General features: G+C 36.0%; 3 protein-coding genes across 6 annotated transcripts in view; 1 reads left to right on the top strand and 2 right to left on the bottom strand.

The window, feature by feature from the left end:
* The window catches only part of NF1 (neurofibromin 1), a 200159-nt gene that overhangs the window by 130762 nt on the left and 48465 nt on the right, over positions 1–20932 (top strand). For all 3 annotated transcript variants that reach the window (XM_021718895.1, XM_021718894.1, XM_021718893.1), the window contains one exon: positions 20031–20463. In XM_021718895.1, the coding sequence (XP_021574570.1) occupies positions 20031–20463 (433 nt within the window). The remainder of the gene's footprint in view (positions 1–20030; positions 20464–20932) is intronic.
* On the bottom strand, positions 187–8943 carry EVI2B (ecotropic viral integration site 2B). Of its 2 annotated transcripts, XM_008070727.2 has the most exons (3): positions 8814–8943; positions 4019–4030; positions 187–1548 (listed from the first exon to the last, which is right to left on the bottom strand). In XM_008070727.2, exons 2-3 carry the CDS (start codon positions 4025–4027, stop codon positions 187–189), a joined length of 1371 nt encoding a protein of 456 aa, XP_008068918.1. In that variant the 5' UTR covers positions 4028–4030; positions 8814–8943. The 2 variants fall into 2 exon arrangements, with proteins under 2 accessions (XP_008068918.1, XP_008068919.1); XM_008070728.2 differs by lacking the exon at positions 4019–4030 and having other exon boundaries at positions 187–1566; positions 8814–8932.
* On the bottom strand, positions 12513–16975 carry EVI2A (ecotropic viral integration site 2A). Its single transcript, XM_008070729.2, has 2 exons — positions 16603–16975; positions 12513–14142 (listed from the first exon to the last, which is right to left on the bottom strand). Exon 2 carries the CDS (start codon positions 14125–14127, stop codon positions 13435–13437), a length of 693 nt encoding a protein of 230 aa, XP_008068920.1. The 5' UTR covers positions 14128–14142; positions 16603–16975; the 3' UTR covers positions 12513–13434.

Genomic DNA, 20932 nt, shown 5'->3' with positions numbered 1-20932 from the left:
TCACTGTTAAATAACTCTTTTTACAAAAAGTTCCATCTGTGCACCTGGGCTTTGAAAAGATGTCAGATTGTTCCTGAATAAAAATCACAATTGGCTAGCAATTGCATCTTATGTATTTCATCGCATAAAGAAAAGCAAAAGATGGAGTCACTTAAGAAAGAACAGCTAAAAAGCAAGTTGCAATATTTATAACAATTCTGCAGGTGGAAGTGGCAGGGATTCATCAAGATCTTGATTAGAGTCAAGAGGAATAGAGAACTCTTGACACTGGATCTCAATGTTGGAATCTTCTTGTACTGGTGGTAAGGGCAAGTTAAGTGAGTCAGGGGGAGGCGGAAATGACTGTCTGATATCAGATTTATGATCTTCACAGACTTGATTGAGACAGTCCAGAGATGGAGGGAGATTGGTAGAATCATTTGGAAGAGGAGATACAATTGTCACTGTGGGTTTCTCAGATTGATTATTCTCCTCCCCTTCCAAATCAAGAAGGGGAGGTGGTGGAGGCAGATCTGCATCATCCGAAGAAGAAACAGCAGTTCCAATTGTTGATCCACCAGCGCTATCCTCTGATGTACCATTTGCTTCATCTTTTATTTTCTCTGTTTTGAGGTTGGTGGGATCTTCAATGTTTTCACTTGATTCAAACAACTTAACTTCTAAGTCATCTGCTAAAAGTATGCTTTTGTTTGGTTTCCAGGTCATAAGTGAAATAATTGATGTACGTTTTGTGGATGCTTCATTTTCTCTGATGTTATCCATACATATGTCAGGGGTTTCTCCATCAGCAAATGGAGACCTACCTGCCCAGTTTTGATCATTTAAGACTGGCCTTCTTAAGCATTTCCATAGTACAATCATGATTATAGCTACCAACATAGAAGTCAGAATTACACCAATTAATATGGCAGCTACTGAATTAGAATTGGTTTTATGTGGGGGGTTTTTGTTACTGTTGGTTTCTAAGATAAATCCTGGTGTATTCCTATGTAAATTTTTGACAGTTGATGCTGATTGTGTGGATATATTATGAGTAGTCAGTGGTATAGGTCTTCTGGAAGGGGTATAGACAGGTGATGAGTGTTGAGTGGAATTATACACAAATGATGTTGGTGGTTGTCTGGTAGAATTATGGGTAGATCTCAGTAATTGTCTGGCAGAGGTGAACACAGGTAATGCTGTTTGCTGGGAGGAAATGCTGGCTGTTGGTATTGGTTGCTTGGTGACGTTGTAGGCAAGTGGTTGTCCAGAAGTGTGTGCTGCTGGTTCTCCAGAAGAGGCATAGACAGCTGGCATTGGTTGTCCAGCAGTGACTTTGGCAGGTGATATTGGTTGTCCAGAAGAAATGCTTTTAAATTGTGTTGGTTGACTCAAAGGTTTCCCTGTTGTGTTTGGAGAATCAGCCGAGACATATGGCATTGATGATCTAAATAAGGTAGTCTGTAGCTGCTTCTCTGTTGTAATTGCCTCTTTCTCTGAGAAAACTGTATTGTTCAGGTGTCCACAAAACAAAATTAAGACGAAATATTTGGGATCCATTTCAGAATGCTTCTTCCTTACCAGTGGCTTTATACCACAAGAAAGAAAAAAACAACATTTAGGTATCATTTGGTGTCTAGTTATATTTTACTTTTCATCTAGCATAAAGTAGGCAGGTACCTGGTTAGTGTTTGCTATTTCTAATTTAGACTTAACACACTGTAGGCAAGTGTAAACAACTCTTGAGTAGACTGTAACTCATTACACAGCATATGGACCTCATAGGCAGTGATCTCCCGTAATTCTTTTATAATATCTATACTTGGCCCTGCAGCCCTTCCTGTTTTATGACATTACAATCCTTCATCCCAGTTACACTTCTCAAAGTACATAGGCTCTGTATGCTGGGTCCATATGTTGTCTACTTTTTTCACCCTTTACTACTAGAAATAGATTCTGCTGCCTTGAAGAACACCCGTGGCCGTCTATTATCTCATCTGATTGTCTTTTCTTTCTTCTTTCTCTCTTTTTCTTCTCTCTTGGCCATATTTGACATTACTGACTATTCCTTTACTGATATTCGAGTAGCACTTGGTAATCAATCTTCCTTTCATTTTACTTTCACTAGCTCTTTTTTCTCTTGCCTTTATGGATACTTGAGGTTCAGTCCTCACCCTTAGCTACTTTTTTTTAGTTTCTGATTCTGTAAGATTTCAGTTTTCATCTTTATGCCATACCTCCCAAACCTGTACATCTAGCCTAAATCTTCTTTGCCCTAATTAAAGTTGTGTAACATCTACTGGATGTTTTCATGTATATATTCCACTATCAGCAAATTCAACATATTTAAAATGGAACTTACCTTACGTCTGAATCCTCTCCCAACATCTCTATTTCTGTTAATGACCCCACTAAGCTGCTTAGGCACAGAGTCTATTGTATTTGTAATCTTTGCTACATCCTCAGTGGCTAGCATGGTAAACCTTATATTAAAATTGCATTTTTTTTTTTTTTTATTGTAGAGATGAGGTCTTGCCAAGTTGCCCAGGCGGGTCTCGAACCCGTGGGCTCAGGCTAATCAGTTCAACTCAAAGTCCTAGACTCAAAATCCTAGAGTAATCTCTGATGTTGGTCAAGTCAATCCTGTCCAGTTGGTCAAGTGGTCCTGCAGCTACTTTCATTCATTTATTGGTGGACACTGATTTTGTGTGAGGCCCTGTTCTAGATTTAGGAGAGTTAAAAAAAAAAAAAGATAATTGCTGCCTTCAGGTGTTTCAGATTCTAGTGGTAAAAACAAATAAGTTTAAAAAAATGATTGTAATGAGTTTGGTTAGTTTTCTCCTAAAGTTATTCAGGAGATGCACAGAGAAACTAACTTAGCATGGGAAGGCTTCAGGGAAGGTTTCTCAGAGAAGCAAAACTTGAACTGAATCTTAGAAGACCTGTTAGAACTAATTAAACAAATTAGTACTCCAGCCAGAGGGAAAAGCATATGGACACAGGAAAAGAAGGCACGTGTGTGAATTTGGCAAGTAGGGCCTTTTGTGGAATGTGGTAGATGCGAAACTTGAGTTAAGTTCCAGTTCTGCTTCTCCCTCCTAACTATCCATCTAACCGTGAGAACTAGTCAGTCACTTGATCTCTCCTGTTCTCGATTTCCTTACCTCTGAAGTGAGGAGTTACACTAAAGCAGCTTTCAACTTTGAGTATAGCATACTTGTTTCACGCATCATCAAACACAATGGCAACTGACTGGCTGTTTCTTCAGGGAAAGGAAAATCTCAGCATATTAGATCCTGATATATATGATTAGAAACTGTAGTTCTTCTGAGTCATTGGTTTATCTAAGAGAGATTTGATAGTCTGTTACAAGGTGCAATAAAAAGTTTTGCAAATAAATATATTTTTCAGCATATTTGAGTAGTTTTCATTGCGTACTCTTCTACCACTTGGTGATGATAAATAACTGTTTTAGCAAAAGAAGAGATATGTAATTTTTTTTTGCTATGCTATCTAATACTTCAGGCTTAAATTTAAAAATAGTTGTCCCACACACTGCTGACAAATTAATCTTAAAAATGTGCATGATCAGGTTACTACTCCCTTTTTTGAGAGCTTTCCATTGTTGTTAAGATAAAACTTCTAAAGGGCATTTTCTTCCTTCTGACTTGAGTTAACTAGTGCAGACTCACATCTCAGCACTGAAACTTTTCATCCTACTAAATGCGCTCCTTCCGCATCTTATAGACTTTCTAAACACACACTTTTTTTTCCTAGACAGACACTTTTAATTATGATGCTTTTCATTCTTTTCGAGTGTATTCCTTTCCTGACTGTCTAAACCCATCCTCATCTTTCAGACCTCACTGTAAATTTCCCTTCTTAATCTAAGTTCTCTGTGACTGACTACAACCTAAGGAAATGAGCCATTCGCCAAATCCCCCTATTCTTATTGTCTTTAAGGTTGCTTACATATTTCTTTATGTATGTTCTTCACTCACACTTCTGTTCTCTTAAATGTGTTTTTTTTTTTAATTACTTTTCTCATTTTCTTATTATCTCTACCCCCTTGAATAAGATTATAAAGAACCTAGAAGCCAGGTACAGTGGCTCACACCTATCATTCTAGCACTTTGGGAGACTGAGGCAAAAGGATTGCTTGAGCCCAGGAGTTCAAGACCAGTTGGGACAACATAGTGAGACCTCATCTCTACAAAAATAAAAATATTAGCAAGCATAGTGGCATGTACCTGTAGTTCCAGCTCCTCAGGAGAACTGAGACTGAAGGATCACCTGAGCCCAAAAGGTTGAGGCTGTAGTGAGCCTGATCATGCCACTGCACTCCCGCCTGATCATGACCCCAACTCAGAAAAAGAAAAAAAAACCTTGAAGAAGGCAGAAAGAAGAAAGATAAAATACTTAATTTGGGACATATTATATATTATACTATCCCAAGTGTTTTATATACTTTATTTCATTTAACCTTTAAATGACTTTATGAGGAAGGTGAAGGGACCTTTTATTTACAGATAAAGAAACAAAATCAAATGAGTTAAACAATTTTCCCAATTGTGTATCAATACTGTGACAGAGAACTTGTTCCCAGGACCATCTGATTCCAAAGCATGCCCTCTTTCTACTACCCCATACTGCCTCAGGATTTTTATCTTATCTTTTTTTTTTTTTTTTTTTTGAGTCAGAGTCTCACTCTGCCACCTCAGCCTCAACCTGCTGGGCTCCGGCGATCCTTCCGCCTCAGCCTTCCAAGTAGCTGGAACTACAGGCGCATGCTACCACACCCGGCTAATTTTTGATTTATTGTAGAGATGAGGTCTCGCCAAGTTGCCCAGGTGGGTCTCGAGCCCATGGTCTCAGGCAATCCACTCAGCCTCCCAAAGCGTGGGATTACAGGCTGAGCCACTGAGCCGGTTTATCGTATCTTTTGATTTCTCCACAATATGTTGCCTTATATATTAAGAGCTGTGTAAATATTTAACCTGGGCTTCTTGATTTGTTTCCATTTCACTTTTTATCAGTGCTTCTACCAGAATGTAAACAGAGGGTAAAATCTAAGTCCATAAATTCTGCTTTTTATCCATTTTGCAAAAGGTTTAAAAGAGAAAACTTTGAAACTTTTGGCATAGATACAGGGATTTGAATCCTCTAGATAGTAATCATCTGTGCAGTTTCTACCCCTTATTCTTATAGATTGCCCAAAAAATAGCCTTGTTAGAAAATGTTATTTTCCAGAGTTTCATTTTTTTTAAAAAAAATTTTTTTTAATGCTATCCAAAGCATCAGAAAATATGGGCCATGAATTGTCTTCAGCCAAAAAATGTTTCCTCTTTTGTGACTTTGCTTAAAATAAAGAAACCACATGGTTCCTGTTTTTAGTTAGCTGAAAAGGCATTAGTGAAGGAAAGAGCCCAAACAGGAACATAATTATGAACCCAGTTTAGTTTGTAAGATTAATTTTGATAGGTTTCTAGCCTCTTATGTCAGTAGGAAGTTGGTAGAATCTTCAGTGTATGAGATTTTCACGGTCATTTAGGGGCTACAATAATATTAAAACCAAATTACATGTGTGGGCTCTTCTACAACTTTCTCCTACTCTTCAGTTAGCTTTTTACCCTCCTAAGATCTGCTACAACAGGATACTAGAATCTGAATTGGAATCCTACTATAGCAATTAGCAGAGTCTATAAAAGAATGAGAACGATTTAAAAGAATAAATAGGATATATAATCGTGAAAAACACCTGACTTTTTTCCAGAGGTAGTGAAGCCAGTGTTATTACCAGTATAGATAGTTATTCAGCATGCATATTTTTAATGTATATAAGTGGTATGTACCTGAACTACAAGCATAGTTTCTGTAGGGAAAGAACAATGGGCAGGGGAATAAAATGGAGAAGAAAATTTAGGATAAAGTGAAATGAAAAAAACAATGGACAGAAATGCAAAATAACACAAAAGAGAAAAATAAAACAAAAATTACAGGAAGCAGCAAATATATGGAAAGGGGGAGGTCAATTTTCTAGAGAAGGCATTCAAAAAAAGAAAAGTTCATAAACAGTTGGAAAAGAGTAGTTTTGTAATTGGCAAGAAGTTAGGGTACAGAATTGAAATGGGTAAAACAAGTTGGGGGAGAAGACTGAAGAAGATCAAAGAAGCAGCCACAAAATGCTGCTCCCTGTCACCTGGCTGGGTTTGTGGGTACTGAAAGCAGCACAGAGGGGCTGTCTCTTCAAAATGGAGGACCAGGACGAACCATTCTTTCAGACTCACTTATCTTTCATTTCAGGTCCTCCTGTCTTCTGTGAGTGTTGTCCTTAAGATTCATTCTCATTCATTCATTCATTCATTCATCCTCCCTCCCTCCTCTCTTGCTTCCCTTCTCCACCCCCATCTTTTCCAGGAACTATCCAGAAGCACACCCAGTAATTGCTCCAAAGAACCTGTATTCATTTTGGGTGGGATTTTTCTAGAGACTCCTTATTCTGCTTCTCTGGCAAATACCAAATTGGTCTGCCTTCTTATGGCAGTATTTTACTCATTATTTTAGGCTGGCACTTGGAAGTTTAAATCTTTGATTTTGGTCTTTTACTTTTCCGAATACTTAAAAATTTTTAAAAATTAGAATAGTAACAAATTGTAAAATTTTTCATGATAAGAACTCTCAACAAAATATAAACTGCTTTAACTAAGCATTTTAAAAGCAGTTAGTGTAAAGCAGGAGTCTCATGTATCACACCTGTTCTTATATATACAGTGCATAAGTACATAAAGGATCTAGAATTTAAAATTGATGCTGTTAAGTTGGATATGATAAGAAACATATCACTGACCTCTACAGGAGTCAAGGAGATTTGAAGGGTATATCCTAGACAAAAAGGCAAGTGTAGGTGGCAGTATCAAAAATAATAACATATTCCAGTTACTTTGATATAATAAGAGCAAGCTATAATGCAAATAGATTAAAATTTAGCCATAGTAGAATCACCAACTAGTGCATTTTGAAACCCTAAAAGGAAGAAAACTGCAATTCTGTATATTGAGGAAGAGAAGGAAGGGAAATTGACCTTGAACTGCAATAGAAAGTATTTGGTGACCATCTTTAATCAATAAGAATAGTTACTTTTTACTGAGCACTCCCATCCCCAATGCTAGGCATTATTCTATTTTAATGAGCAAAGTGGTGGTAGTTTCATCTTACAGATAAGGAATCTAAAACACAGAGAAGCTGGATAACTTGGCAGAGTGTCACAGCTCTAAGTATTAGCGCTATTACAAAAACCATGTCATTCTTGTTCCAGAGCCCTTTCCTTGGATTACATGTCACTATATGTGCTGCACTGCCTTTCATAGTAGAGTTATAAAATAGAAATGCTTTATGAAGGAAGGAGATCTGAACTCTCTGGGAATGATATGTAAGTAACCTTTGGAGGTAGTCTCACTTAAAGGGTAGGAAAAGAAATACCAGAAAACCCATTTTAATCCTGTGGTTCTATGAAAAAATTCTAGAAATCTTGAATGGCTAGCTTAAACTGTCATATTTAGTAAGTTTACAGAATAATTTGTGGTGATTTTTAAAGCTTGGATATTGAAAGCTATCAATTTATGTTTCGCAATTCTAACTTATTCAGGATTAATAATTTCTTTCCAAGTTAAACTATGTAGGAATTAGTTGAAAAACACATTCTATTAAACTTTAAATTTGGGACTAATTCTTTAAAAACATTATGGGGTTCTGTGATGACAAAGACACCAATGTCAAAGATTCATGGGAAATTTTTGAATTAAATTATTTTTTGAAATACGAGAATGAAACATTTAATATAATTTTATTATTTATAATGATGAAATAAACTAAGTATTAGAAGCAGAACAATGTGTAGACTTATCTTAAAAAGAGTTAAAAATCTAGATCGGTACCGTGACTCAGGCATATAGTCCTAGCATTTGGAGGCTGAGATGGGAGGATTGCTTGAGACCAGGAGTTTGAGACAACATAGCAAGAACCATCTCTACAAAAAAGAAAAAAAAATCTTCTAACCTCTAATAGTTAGTTGGAAAAAATCCAAAATGGACTTCCATAGGCAAAATCATATGTATTTTTGAAGTGTTGAAACAAGATATTACCCACTATGAACTTATTATTCCTGAAATTACAGGTCTGTATAAAAAACTCTTTGCAATTTTATTTAGAGAACAATGATACTTTGTAATTGCCCAGTTTACCCACATAGTAAACATCTTTTATGCTTATTAACAATTTTCTATTGTTCCGTGAGTGCTATTTCCCATATCTTACACAATTTTCTAATGGTTCAAATAGTAATATGTAGCATAAACCTGTAGATGATATGAATATATGTCTGCATGTTTAATCATAACATTTTTGACTTAGTAGGCTTTAAAAATGAGCTATAATGTTTTCATGTCACCATTACTTAAAGTTTGATTTCTGTAAAAAATAAAGCCATAAATGCAGTCATAACCCATGGAATCTAGTTTTATTTCTGACCCTTAGCTTTATCTGCCATGGCTGTAGTTTATTTTAATTAACAAATATTATGACTAAGATTAACAAATATTATGACTGAATAAACGTTAAAGATCTTGTATAAACCTAGGTGAAAATTTTTCTCTGAAGCAAATTCCACACTGAATATTTTTTAGTTCCATGCAGCAAAGCCACCAAAACCTGTTACAGACATCTTTAGACTAGCAGAGTTGAATTTCAATTTAAAACTCTAATGATATTTTAGTTTTTAAAATAAATTTTATATAAAGTAAGATTAAACCAAATTGCCTATGTGAAAATTTTCTTACCTCAGCTCTTAACTTCTTTTGCAGAATGCAAAATTCTTGTTCTAACTGGACATTTTGGTGATTTGGCTAAGAAAGCAAAAGGGGTGTTTCAATCAGATTAAAGATGGTTCTCTCACAAGCTGAAATAGTTCTATAAAAAAAGAGGAAGTTTATCAATAGCTACTTCCGGAAGTGAAATAAGCCACAAAATGACTAAGTAATGTATTGCCTTAACAGAACTTATTTTGAAACACAGTTTGGAGCTATATGATTTGAGTGCTTTTAATTAATGTTTGTAAGTAAATGCTTGAGATTGTCTAGTAATATGATTATAGACTCTAAATATTTAGAGTAGAGCCCTGGAGAGAAAATGGTATGTTCTAAGGAAAAGCTGCCAATTGGGTTATTACTCATAGTGAGATTTCTTTTTATGAGAAGTTAGTGATGTGTTCTGTTTACTTGTATGACCTTAGGCAAGTCACTGTGCTTCTGAGTCACTGTTTCCTCCTCTGAAGGAATATTTCCCTTATTGGGTTATTGTGAAGATTAAATATGATAGCATAACATCACACATATAAATGTCTCACACAGAGTAGGTAACCAGTAAATGTTTATGCTATTTCTTCAGACATAATACAGGCAAAGTCCAGGTAAATGTATATTAAATTATTTTGACCAAACACTTTACTAAATGATTTTTTAAATTTAACTTCACAACTATTTATGTGATTACCCACAAAATAGGTATTTCTCAGCAGAACATAGAATAAATTGGGAATCACTTTTTAAATAAGAAGTTAGCTACACAAAGTATATTGAAAAAAGTATGAGTCCATCTGAATAAAAATTCCTTTGAGCAAGTCACCTTCCAACCTCTTTCTTCTCCTGAAAAATGGAGATCATAATTCCTGATTTGTAAATTATTATGGAATTAAATAAATGTTAAAGTACCTTACATAGTTCATAGTTTAGTAGACACAGTAAGTAGTAATACATGTGCTGTTTTGCCCTGGCCACTGCTAGAGGAACACAAATTATGACCTAGTTCTTAACGTCAGGGTACTTACAACTTGGTACAAAAATAATAGGCTTTTTTTTAAGGGCTCTGCCTATATAGCATAATATAATCAAATACTATAAAGCTTTTGATTCACTTTTTTTTTTTGGAGTCAGGAGTCTCACTCTGTCACCCAGGCTGGAGTGCAGTGGCGTGACCATGGCTCACTGCAATCTTGACCTCCTGGATTCAGCGGAACCTTCCACTTCAGCCTCCCAAGTGGCTGGAACTACAGGTGTATGCCACTATGCCAAGCTAATTTTTTAAAATTTCTTTTGTAGAGATGAGATCTCACTATGTTGACTAGGCTGGTCTCAAACTCCTAGGCTCAAGAAATTCTCCTGTCTTGGCTTCCCAAAGTTCTGGGATTACAGACAGACGTGAGCCACTGCACCTGGCTATTCACTGTTTTAAATCTGTTTTTAAATTAACCTGGTGAATCATAATACCCAGGGGTAGAAAATAAAGGTGCTTTTGTTCAAAAAGGACTTTTACATTTCAGGGATATCTTACTCACCATTTTTAAATACCTGTTATTTGGAAAGGAACCACATCTTTTTGTTCATGAACTGTCATTGAATAGTATCATTCTGAGGGTGTGTGTTTAATAGCCAAGGTAGTGAGTGGTGTATTTTAAATCTTCCTGCAATAGAAGCTCTCTGTTTGGAGAGAAAATGTTTGACCAGTATATTGAATATGAAAGTAATTTCCTTGTTAATGTCTTATTTTTACAAAAATCCAAACTTGTTTTTATTTTCTCTGACAAGTAATTATTTGTGACACTTTATTAAAGGAGTGCTTTTATTGTTACCATGTGTTCTGGTGCACAATCCAAATTTTTAATTTTTGCACAAAATGGGAGCTCTGCCCAACTTCATTTCTAATCTGGGCCATTTTACTTCTCAAAAGATAACCTGATATCACCACGACTGGCATGAGTATTCTCATGCTTTCCTTTTTATTTTGTTGACATTTAGCTTAATCTGGAATAATATGGTTATGATTTATTGTTTAGGAAATAGTTTTTTATAATTTTTATTTTTAAATTTTTTATTTTAAAGATGGGTAAAATTCAGGGTTAGGTATACAAATGTTCATTATGTACGTACCCCTGTTGATGAGGTATGCCCCCCCACACACACACACCTCCCCTGGCAGTTTCCCTCAACTGCTAATCTACCCCATCTCCCCTGGCAGTTTCTCACTACTGCCAATCCCTTTCTTATAGTATTATGATAAATGTTCAAGGTCTGCTTATGGTACTCTGTTCTTGTTTCTGTGATAGATCACTGAGTATGATAGACTCTAAATCCACCCAGGTTGCTGCAAAGTCCATATGTTTGTCCTTCTTTATGGCTGCATAGTATTCCATTGTGTATATGTACCACATTTTTAAAATCCAGTCCAACTTCGATGGGCAGCATGGTTGGTTCCATGTTTTTGCTATTGTGAATAGAGCTGCAACAAACATGTGTGTGCGGGTATCTATTTTGTAGATTGATTTTAGTTCCTCCAGGTGTATTCCCAATAGGGGGATTGCCTAGGTCATATGGAAGGTCAATTTCTAGTTCTTTCAGAAATCGCCACCTGCCTTCCAAAGAGATTGCACTAATTTGCATTCCTACCTGCAGTGTAGAAGCGTTCCTTTTTTTCCACATCCTCACCAAGGAGTAGTTATTTTTTACAAATTGGTAACAAATTGATAATAAAATTGATGTTTTAATTTTTTTCCTCTCATTTTAAGATGTAATCTAGATGTTTGAAGCCATGAAACTTGTAAGAAGTTAATTTGGTGACCAAGATCACTGTCACCTAGGGGATTATGTAAAAATTCCCAATGCTTGGCACTCACCCCATTCCAACTGAATGAAAAGAAGGCTATGGGAACTAGACTTTGGTATTTTTAAAAAAAACTCTTTAGGTGATTCTGATATGCAGCCAGGGTGAGAATTACTAGCCCAGAAGACAGAGTAAGATTGTAGTCATACTTAGGAAAAAATACATAAAACATTCCTTAATGTTTAACATTCCTTAAATGTCTAGCCTATTACCCAAAATAACTGCTCAATAGGGATGAGATTTTTATATTTTTATTTGATATGTGGCCTGGCATTTAATTAGGAAGCCCATGTCAGTTTCAGTAGATATTTGGAAAAATCTCTCAAACCAATTTTTGTAATATATTTAATTGAAGATAAGGGTCTTGACTTAAATGTAAGTCATTACCAATTTTCTTTAAAGATTAAACAACTAGCCGGGCTTGGTGGCTCAGCCTGTAATCCCACGCCTTTGGGAAGCTGAGGTGAGTGAATTGCCCAAGCCCACGGGTTCAAGACCTGCCTGGGCAACTTGGCGAGACCTCATCTCTACAATAAATCAAAAAATTAGCTGGGCATGGTAGCGTACGTCTGTAGTTCCAGCTACTCAGAAGGCTGAGGCGGAAGCATCACCAGAGCCCAGCAGGTCGAGGCTGCGCTGGCCAGGAGTGTGCCACTGCCCTCCAGCCTGGGCAACAGAGTGAGACTCCAATTCAAAAAAAAATAAAAAATTAAACAACTACCAAAAATATCCTGTTTTCCAAACTTGAACAAACATATAGACATATACACACACACAGACACTTTTTTTTTTTTTTTTCTCATGTCACATTGGATAGTAAAAAATAAAATTGATCATTTATTAGGCTACTTGACATCCATGAAGTCCAAAAATTAATTAACATTTGGGTACTTGTTGCTAATGTTTCAGTAAACAGTATTTAAAGAAAAGATGAATGTTTCCCTCAAGCAGTAAAATGTACTTTACATTTATGCTTTGCCTATTGGTATAGTTATATATCTTATCTATTTTAGTTGATCTGTTTTGTCTTAGTTGATCTGGTTTAGCTATCTTACCTGTTTCTTATTGGTCTTTACAGTATGTTCTCTAAGATAATAAACTTAATGCAAATATATATAGTCAGGTTTATTCTAACAAGTTTTAATGTATTATGCAAAATTAAAAGTTTTAATTTAGTATTTATAGTAAAAAAACACATTCTTACGTGTGTTGTATGTAAAGATGAAAGCATCTAGTCTAAAGTTAGTTGTGTTGATTGAGCTGGTGTAGGTTCTGCCACACCCAACAAAGGTACCATTAAATTATACAGTCCAACTGTATGCGTTAGGAATCTGACTTCTGTTAGATGCTGAAGCATATGCTTGGCTCTAAGGGCATACCGAAACTCTTCAGAGTTTAATTACATTCAGACAAAGATTATCTAACTGCTGTTATTGAATAGGGAATATTTATTGCATTATTCCTTGCTATCTCTATTAATCTGTTTCCTCAATTTATCTTTAAAACCTTCCTCAAATGCTTGTTTTGTTATTTGCTTTTTAAAATAGTCAGTGTCAAAACAAAACCACACAGTTTAAATAGTGAAGTACACAGACGTACCTCTTCCCTTCTCGCCTGCATGATTCTACATTGCAAGGCCTACCCATGGTGGGTTTTATTTAGATCGGCAGACCAACACTTTGAATTCATTTTTACTCCATAACCTTTCTCATTGCTACTTTGCATTTTTCTTCACTAAACCATCTGTTAGTTAGTAAGTTTTTCAGTTCCTTCTTCATCTTTCCTTTCCCGTGTAGCTGTGAGCACTCCAGCAGATTGCATCATGAGGTTGGGTCCTGTGAGCTGCTTTGCTCTTTTCCAAGTGTCTGATTCAGCAGACCATAGACCACTGCTTGCCAGAAAATCGCCATTGCTTCTAGGCTGCCGCTTGCCTACTTGTTTTGCTTGTCTGAGAGATGAGACTTTGTTTGCTAGAACCACAGTTGATAGAAATAGAAGGGTACAAATAAGAAAAAGCACTGCAATTATAATTAAGCAAATCAGCATCGCCATGTTGTTGTTGTTTTCCTCACAGACTTCCTTTTTGAAAATTTCACTGTGACTTTTGCTGGTGTTTTCGCTGCTCTGTGCTGTTGGAGAGCTGTGCCTGACAGTGTAAAGTTCCTGATCAGATTTAGAAGTTAAAGACACGGTATGAGGTGTTGCTGTTTCAGGCAGGTTTACAGAATTGCCTTTATAATCGACTTCAGGAGTTACAGAGTTTGTGTTAACGCTTTCATTTTGGCTTCTGCCTGTCTTGTTTTGAATAGCCGAATCCCAGGCAGTAGTAGTGTTAGGCCACAGATAGTTATAGTTTGCTTTTGTTCCAGGAGACAAAGAAAAAACTGTTGTCATCAGAAAGGCAAAATGCAGGTAGCGTCCTATGTGTTCCATGTCCATGAGTAGACTGACCAACTGTTGGGATAGCAATATAGTTTGTTAATTTGTGAAAGAATACTGTTCCTAGTTTGGGTAATTGTAGTTAAAGATAGTTGAGATGTTACAAGTAAGCTACACGCCTAACGTGTGCTAACTACCTGTTTGAATTCCTTCTCAACTGATTTTTTTCTATTATTCTTAGACTTTGTATAAAGAAGGAATTTAATTTCTATTATACTCTCAGATGCTAGAAGTTAGCATTACAAATAACTAATAATTATTTTAAACTGAACATCATAGCTTTATATAGTTTTCTCTCTTTTAACAGTCTAGACTTCTGCTTTGAGTCAGATACTTCTGCTTTTATTTTTTGATTCCTCCTTTAAAAAGAAAAAATCATTTCTTGCAGAAACTTCCCCACCTTCTAACTAACCTATCATCCATCTTTATAGTAAAGAATAAATGTGACCTTGAGCATCTTGTTTCGTGTATGAAAAGAAAATGCAATTTTTTTGGTGGGGAGTGGGGGTAGCAACCAAAAGAAAGTAGACTACAAATAGGAATTCAGGGTTTTCTTTTTTTCTTCTTAGGTGTTTATCTTGATGCTTAGAATAAAGCTGGTACTTAGAAATATATTCCTAGTATTTGTGAAAGCAGTTTTAAGGTATTGGTTCTCTTTTTTTACCTCTATTTCCCTTAACTTACTGTGACTTTCTGAAAGCAAAGACATGCTAGTTTTCTCAATTTAAAAACAGCAAAACACAGAAAAAGCAGTAGTTTTATTCTGAATAATCTTCAAAGTTCAGTAAAAGTTGTGGCTTTTTTCAGCATTTTTGTCTGGCTGTGATATAATTCTGTACAGGAAATTGTACAATAAAATAGGAAGAAATAGAACATCAGCATCTTGGAGATTTAGAATGAAGTGACAGATTGTAAGCATCTCAACATATGATTGAAAAATGTATTTCAGTTTCATCTCTGAGCTTCCTGGGAGCCGGTACAAAAAGGAGATAGATTCTATTCTAAATTCTTATTTTTGACCATATGATTAAAGATTTAACTAGAAATGGCATGTCTTGAAATTGAGCAGCTCCAGGTACTGCTAACCTACCACAAAAGATTTATAACATGATTGAGGTATCTTATAGTAATATACCTGTTTTGTCCTGAGCTATTTTTGAAAAAGTATTTTATTGTTAGCATGTATTTGAAGGAACTAAAAACAAAACTAGATTGTTTTTCTGAGATTTACTAAACAAAATTGCCAGGTTCTTAAACTAAGAACCCTGTATATATTATAGACGTTTTAGTCAAACTTCAATGTGCATGGCAGTCCTTTTTTTTTTTTTTTTTTTTTTAATTCAGATTCTGATTCAGCAGGTCTAGATGGGGACCTGAGGTTCTGTATCTCTAAACCCACTCCTAGGTGACACAGATGCTACTACTAGTCATGCTTTTGAGCGTCAATATTTTATAAGAATGGTTGTTATATGTCATTGGGTAGCATTTGTATACTACTGAAATATAGAAATTGAAAGTAAGAAGTGTGATAAGTTGAGTTATACAAACAAAAGTTGCATATAATAAATAATGCTAACTGGAAGCTACCTCTGAAGTAATGTTTCGTATTAATAGTAGGAAAGATAAAACTTTGACTAAATGTTCTAGGATTAAGATTACTTTGGGGATTATGACCTTTAGTAGGCAGTTAAAGTACAGTTCACTGGCTTCTGTATAATAGTGTTCAGCTTCAGTTTTTAAGTTGAGTGACATAAATCTTTGGATACTTATAATTTTTCATAAAAAGAAATACTCGAAATTGGGTTAGCAAGTAATTTCCATCTTTTTATACTAGATTGGACTTCTGCATTAGATGCTAAAATAATTTAAAATGAGTTATTCTGGTCACATCAGTTCATTAACAATGTAGTATACATCGTGGTATTGGTACACATTTTAGCAGTGCTTACCACAGAACAGATAATAGGCCCGCTGTTGATTGTCTTCAGCCAGATGTACTGTCGTGCCCAGATAAACAAACTGTGACAAAATGAGACTTTCTCTTACCCTTGCAAATGTCTGAGAATTGCAGACTGTTTCTGCATCTACAGTTTATGCCACAGAAGCCAGGTTGTGTTATCAAAAGTTTTCTTTATCTCTGGTCACTTTCAATAAAATTTATAATGCCCCTAAGCATTAGTTATGAGAAATTTATTTTTTAACTTTTTAAAATAACAAAACTTTCCAATTCACTTGTAGAGTTCAATCTCATATCCTTCTTAACCCTAATTTAAAACTCCATATTGATGGCAAATCTTTCTGTTTCTAATTTAAGTTTTACATAATAGGACAGAAAAAACAGTATATCTTTTCAATCACTTATGATTCTACTTTGTTAGTGAGATTGTTATACACTCTTGAAAGCATTTCCTCAAACACCGAGCTATACGAAGTTAGAAGTGAAAAGGCGTAAGAAAAGCCATATATATAACCTACCTTACAAAATGCTTGGTCAAAATCTGATTACAACGTGATTTTAATAAATCACTTCTTTCCTTGTCTTCTTAATGAAAGCAGAATAGACTTGGAGAAAATGAACCTTAAAGTAAATCTGCAGTAAAAAAAAAAAAAAAAAAAGGATATGTGCAGCTAGTTTTCCACTTTTAAAACCAAACCACAGATGACACATTTCCTTTCTACTGCAACTAAGGCACATGTCACAGGGGGGAAAAAATCCTCCAACTTGTGTAGTTGGCCACTGGCATGACAGGAGGCTTTGTAGAACAAGTCTCCGCCCCCAGAGCAGGGAGGGTTTTCCATTTAATGTCTTTTAACCTTATGCTCAATCCATATGCCTGCTGCATGCTTTTAAATGATATATTAGTGTTATTCAAGTGGTTTTTAAAATGGCATCTTCCCTGTAGCCTTAAAATCTTCTTTAAAAAATGATATTTATATAATGCAGACTGATTTGAAATTGAGAGTTTGGAGTCCTTGGGGTATTAGTCAGATAATAGAAACAGCAATATATATAACTGACATTCTAAATTGTGGAGCTGCAACAATGATTTGAGAAAATATCTGAATAAACATGATTTTAATAAACCACTTGTTTTCTTCTTAAAGTAGAATAGACTTATATACACACTTACACACTCCCCTTGAATGTCTTGTCATCACTTCAAATTTAACATATCTAAAACAGACTTTAAGAACCAGGCACAGTGGCATGTACCTTTAGTCCCAGCTTTGTGGGAGGCTGTGACAGGAGGATCACTTAAGCTCAGGAGTTTGAATCCAGCCTGGGCAACATAGCAAGACCCCATCTGTAAAAAGATTTTTAAAAATTTAATTTAAAGCTGGGCTCGGCTCAGCCTGTAATCCCGTGGCTGAGGTGAGTGGATTGCCTGAGCCCCCGGGTTCGAGACCCGCCTGGGCAACTTGGCGAGACTTCATCTCTACAATAAATCAAAAAAATTAGCCGGGTGTGGTAGCGCTCGCCTGTAGTTCCTGCTACTTGGAAGGCTGAGGCTGAAGGATTGCCAGAGCCCCAGCAAGTCGAGGCTGCAGTGGCCGGGAGCGGCCACTGCACTCCAGTCTGGGTGACAGAGTGAGACTCCAACTCAAAAAAATAAATAAATAAATAAAAATAAATAAATAAATAAAAATAAATAAATTTAATTTAAAAAGTATTTTTTTCTTTAAAAGTGGCTGTCCCTCGTGATCTCCTTGTTTTTGTTCATGACGGCAACATTCTTTGTAATCTCAGAGGCTTATATACAACAGGTCCTTTCAATTCAAGTTCTTCAGCACTGATCATGTTGGGCCTCCCTTCATATCTTGTTGGGCCTTCCTTCGTATTCTTGTATTGGCTGCTGCTTTCCTGTTTTTGCTGCCACAGTAGTATTTTAGGGCCTTAAGAGCCTTCCTATTAGCCCTGACTCCTCCATATATTTTGTATATATCACTCTCTTTGGTCATATCACCCCTTCCTTTAAAGGAAAAATTGTTGAATAATATCTTAATACCTACATCAGTGACTCATAGATGTTTGTGCACATATAGATCAGATAAAAATGTTGTTTAATTGCAATAAAAATGTACAGTCCTTACTCCAAAGATTCATATTTAGTGTAGGTTTGGGCCAGGACCAGGAAAGCGCATTATAACCAAGCACTACAGTTGGTTCTGAGAAATATAAGATCCTAAGAGAAAGCCTAAACCTCTTGGTTGAGCAGTTATTGTCCCTTCATAATTTGGTTATTTATCTCTCAAAACTTCCCTACACGAACCCCCCAATCCAGTTAAAATAGCTGACTGTTTTCCAATACATCTAGTTACCTATTTCTTTTCCTCTTTACCTCTCTCCATAAGGCCTGCCCAGGCTTCTTGTTGAGTTCTGAATTCCTCCCACCTGGTTCAACCACTGTATCATCTTCTTTTATTTTTTTTTATTTATTTTAAATTGTGAGATGGAATCACACTGTGTTGCCCAGGTTGGTCTCAAACTCCTGGGCTCAAGCAGTAGTTTATACTGACTACCCCATTTGTGTTGATCTTTCCCCCTTTGAACTTAATAGCATATTTTTTTCTGCAGTTCCTTTGATAAGTGATTGCATACTACTACCTCATGTATTTTATCTTGAAATATTTCTCTTATTTTAAAATCATTTAACTTGTCATATTTTTTTATCTTATTCACTACCATCAGAATTTAAAACTCTGAGATGAAGACTTTTTTTACTGATAATTGTACATATTTCTGGGGTATGTGTGATATTTTGGTACACACGTACAATGTGTAATCAAATCAGGGTAATTAGAATATCTATCACCTCAAACATTTGTCATTTCTTTGTGTTGGGAACATTTCAAATATTCTCTTTTAGCTGTTTTGAAATATACAATAAGTTATGAACATTAGAAATTGTTCCTTCTATCTGACTATGTTTTGTACCCGTTAACCAACCTCTGAGGTGAAGATACCTATCATGGCTGACTTGTAGTACTATCACCAGAGTCATCACGTATGGAAAATGTTGGGCCTAAGTTAATATAGGTTGCTTTGATTTGAAATTCCAGTATTGTTTCTTCAGGGTTTTCCCATGGTCTTCACCATGGTAACTCATGTTTATTAGCTTTCTTTTGGTTTTAAGCAACATATGACCTAATATGGCTTAATCAAAAAGTGGTATTTATTGGGTTGTACAGGGAAAGGGAATAGTCCAAGGATAAGTTTGAACCCATTAGAGACTGTCAGATTCAGATGTGGCCGGGGCCACAGTTCTCTTCTGCATTCCTCTGCACCCTTCTCTTCAGCTTTAGGCAGGGTTTGTTTTTTTTTTTTCCCATATCCCAGCATGTGAACTTGCAACTCCTAGGGCTGTGTGTTCCCTTATTTGTAAACACCAGCAAAGAAGGGGCTCAGATTCCTGAAATTCGAGCTGAAGTCCCTGAATTGGGCTTCGTTGGCCCTAGTTGTCCTGTTTTGTACAGTATGTTCATTGCCAAGTCGATCTCTGGGCTAGGTGGGGTAAATGGATTGGCTAAAGCCATTCCAATTCATTCCAGAGCTCCAGGCAGGTCATTTCCATCCGAGGCATTCACTGGTAAGTTGGTGGACCTGGAGACAACCAACCAGTGCCCAATGTCTTCTTCTTTTCTTGACTAATGGGCAAAGTTTTTATTGTTGCTGTTGTTCAAAATTTTTGAATTAGAGATGTGTCTCTGCCCTTTCTTTAGCCTTATTTTTCAGTAACTGAAAAACAATGGATTTAAAAAATGAATCCAGACTTTGAATAATTGTTTTATATTGTTCTCTCTAGAAAACGAATTGGAAAATAAAGAAATAAAATAGATCAATGGCATCTATACATTTATTCAAAACTCTGTTAACAATCTGTGTCCTTTTTTATCTTCCTTAGGTTCAAAACTGGCCAAATCAATGGTGATTTGCTGATATATCATGTTTTGCTGACTTTGAAGCCATATTATGCGAAGCCATATGAAATTGTAGTAGACCTTACCCATACTGGGCCTAGCAATCGCTTTAAAACAGACTTTCTCTCCAAGTGGTTTGTCGTTTTTCCTGGCTTTGCTTATGACAATGTCTCTGCAGTGTATATCTACAACTGTAACTCCTGGGTCAGGGAGTACACCAAGTATCATGAGCGACTGCTGACTGGCCTCAAAGGTAGTAAAAGGCTCGTTTTCATAGACTGTCCGGGGAAATTGGCTGAGCACATAGAGCACGAACAACAGAAACTACCTGCTGCCACCTTGGCTTTAGAAGAGGACCTAAAGGTATTCCACAATGCCCTCAAGCTAGCTCACAAAGATACCAAAGTTTCTATTAAAGTAAGTTTCAGTCTTTGTTTTGTAAATGATTTATTGCCTTTCTTGACTAACTAGATTATATCCTGGCCTTCCTAGGTGTCCCCTAGTTGTATATCAAATATCCAGTAAATCTAGATACAGGAAGAACAAGGTTTCTGTCTTCATGGAGTGTCCTGCAAAAGACCTGAGAGTGTTCACTTAATTATCTTCTAGCTTAGGCAGGAGGCAGATGAACATTGTAGAGAGAGTAGTTTGCTGTATGTCAGTCAAATGGTAGGCATGTGTGGGGAGTGGAAATTCCCTGGTGAGAGTGCTGATTATGACATGGTTTCTACAGAGTGAGGAACATGAACCTTCAGGATGAAATCAGTACTTGTCTATAGAATTCTTGATCTTTTTAAAAGCAAAATTAAAACTTTTTCTGATGTTTTTAGTTTCTTTTGAGAGCATTTATCACAATAATTATTGAACCCATTTGAATATATGATGG

The sequence above is a fragment of the Carlito syrichta genome, unplaced genomic scaffold (genome assembly GCF_000164805.1).
Source record: "Carlito syrichta isolate Samal-C Ts95f unplaced genomic scaffold, Tarsius_syrichta-2.0.1 Scaffold313978, whole genome shotgun sequence".
Taxonomy (NCBI): Eukaryota; Metazoa; Chordata; class Mammalia; order Primates; family Tarsiidae; genus Carlito; species Carlito syrichta.
This window is presented reverse-complemented; position numbering and strand designations above follow the sequence as displayed.

Excerpts from the sequence above, each read along its gene's own strand:
- EVI2A (XM_008070729.2), bottom strand. The coding sequence starts at position 14,127 with ATGGACATGGAACACATAGGACGCTACCTGCATTTTGCCTTTCTGATG.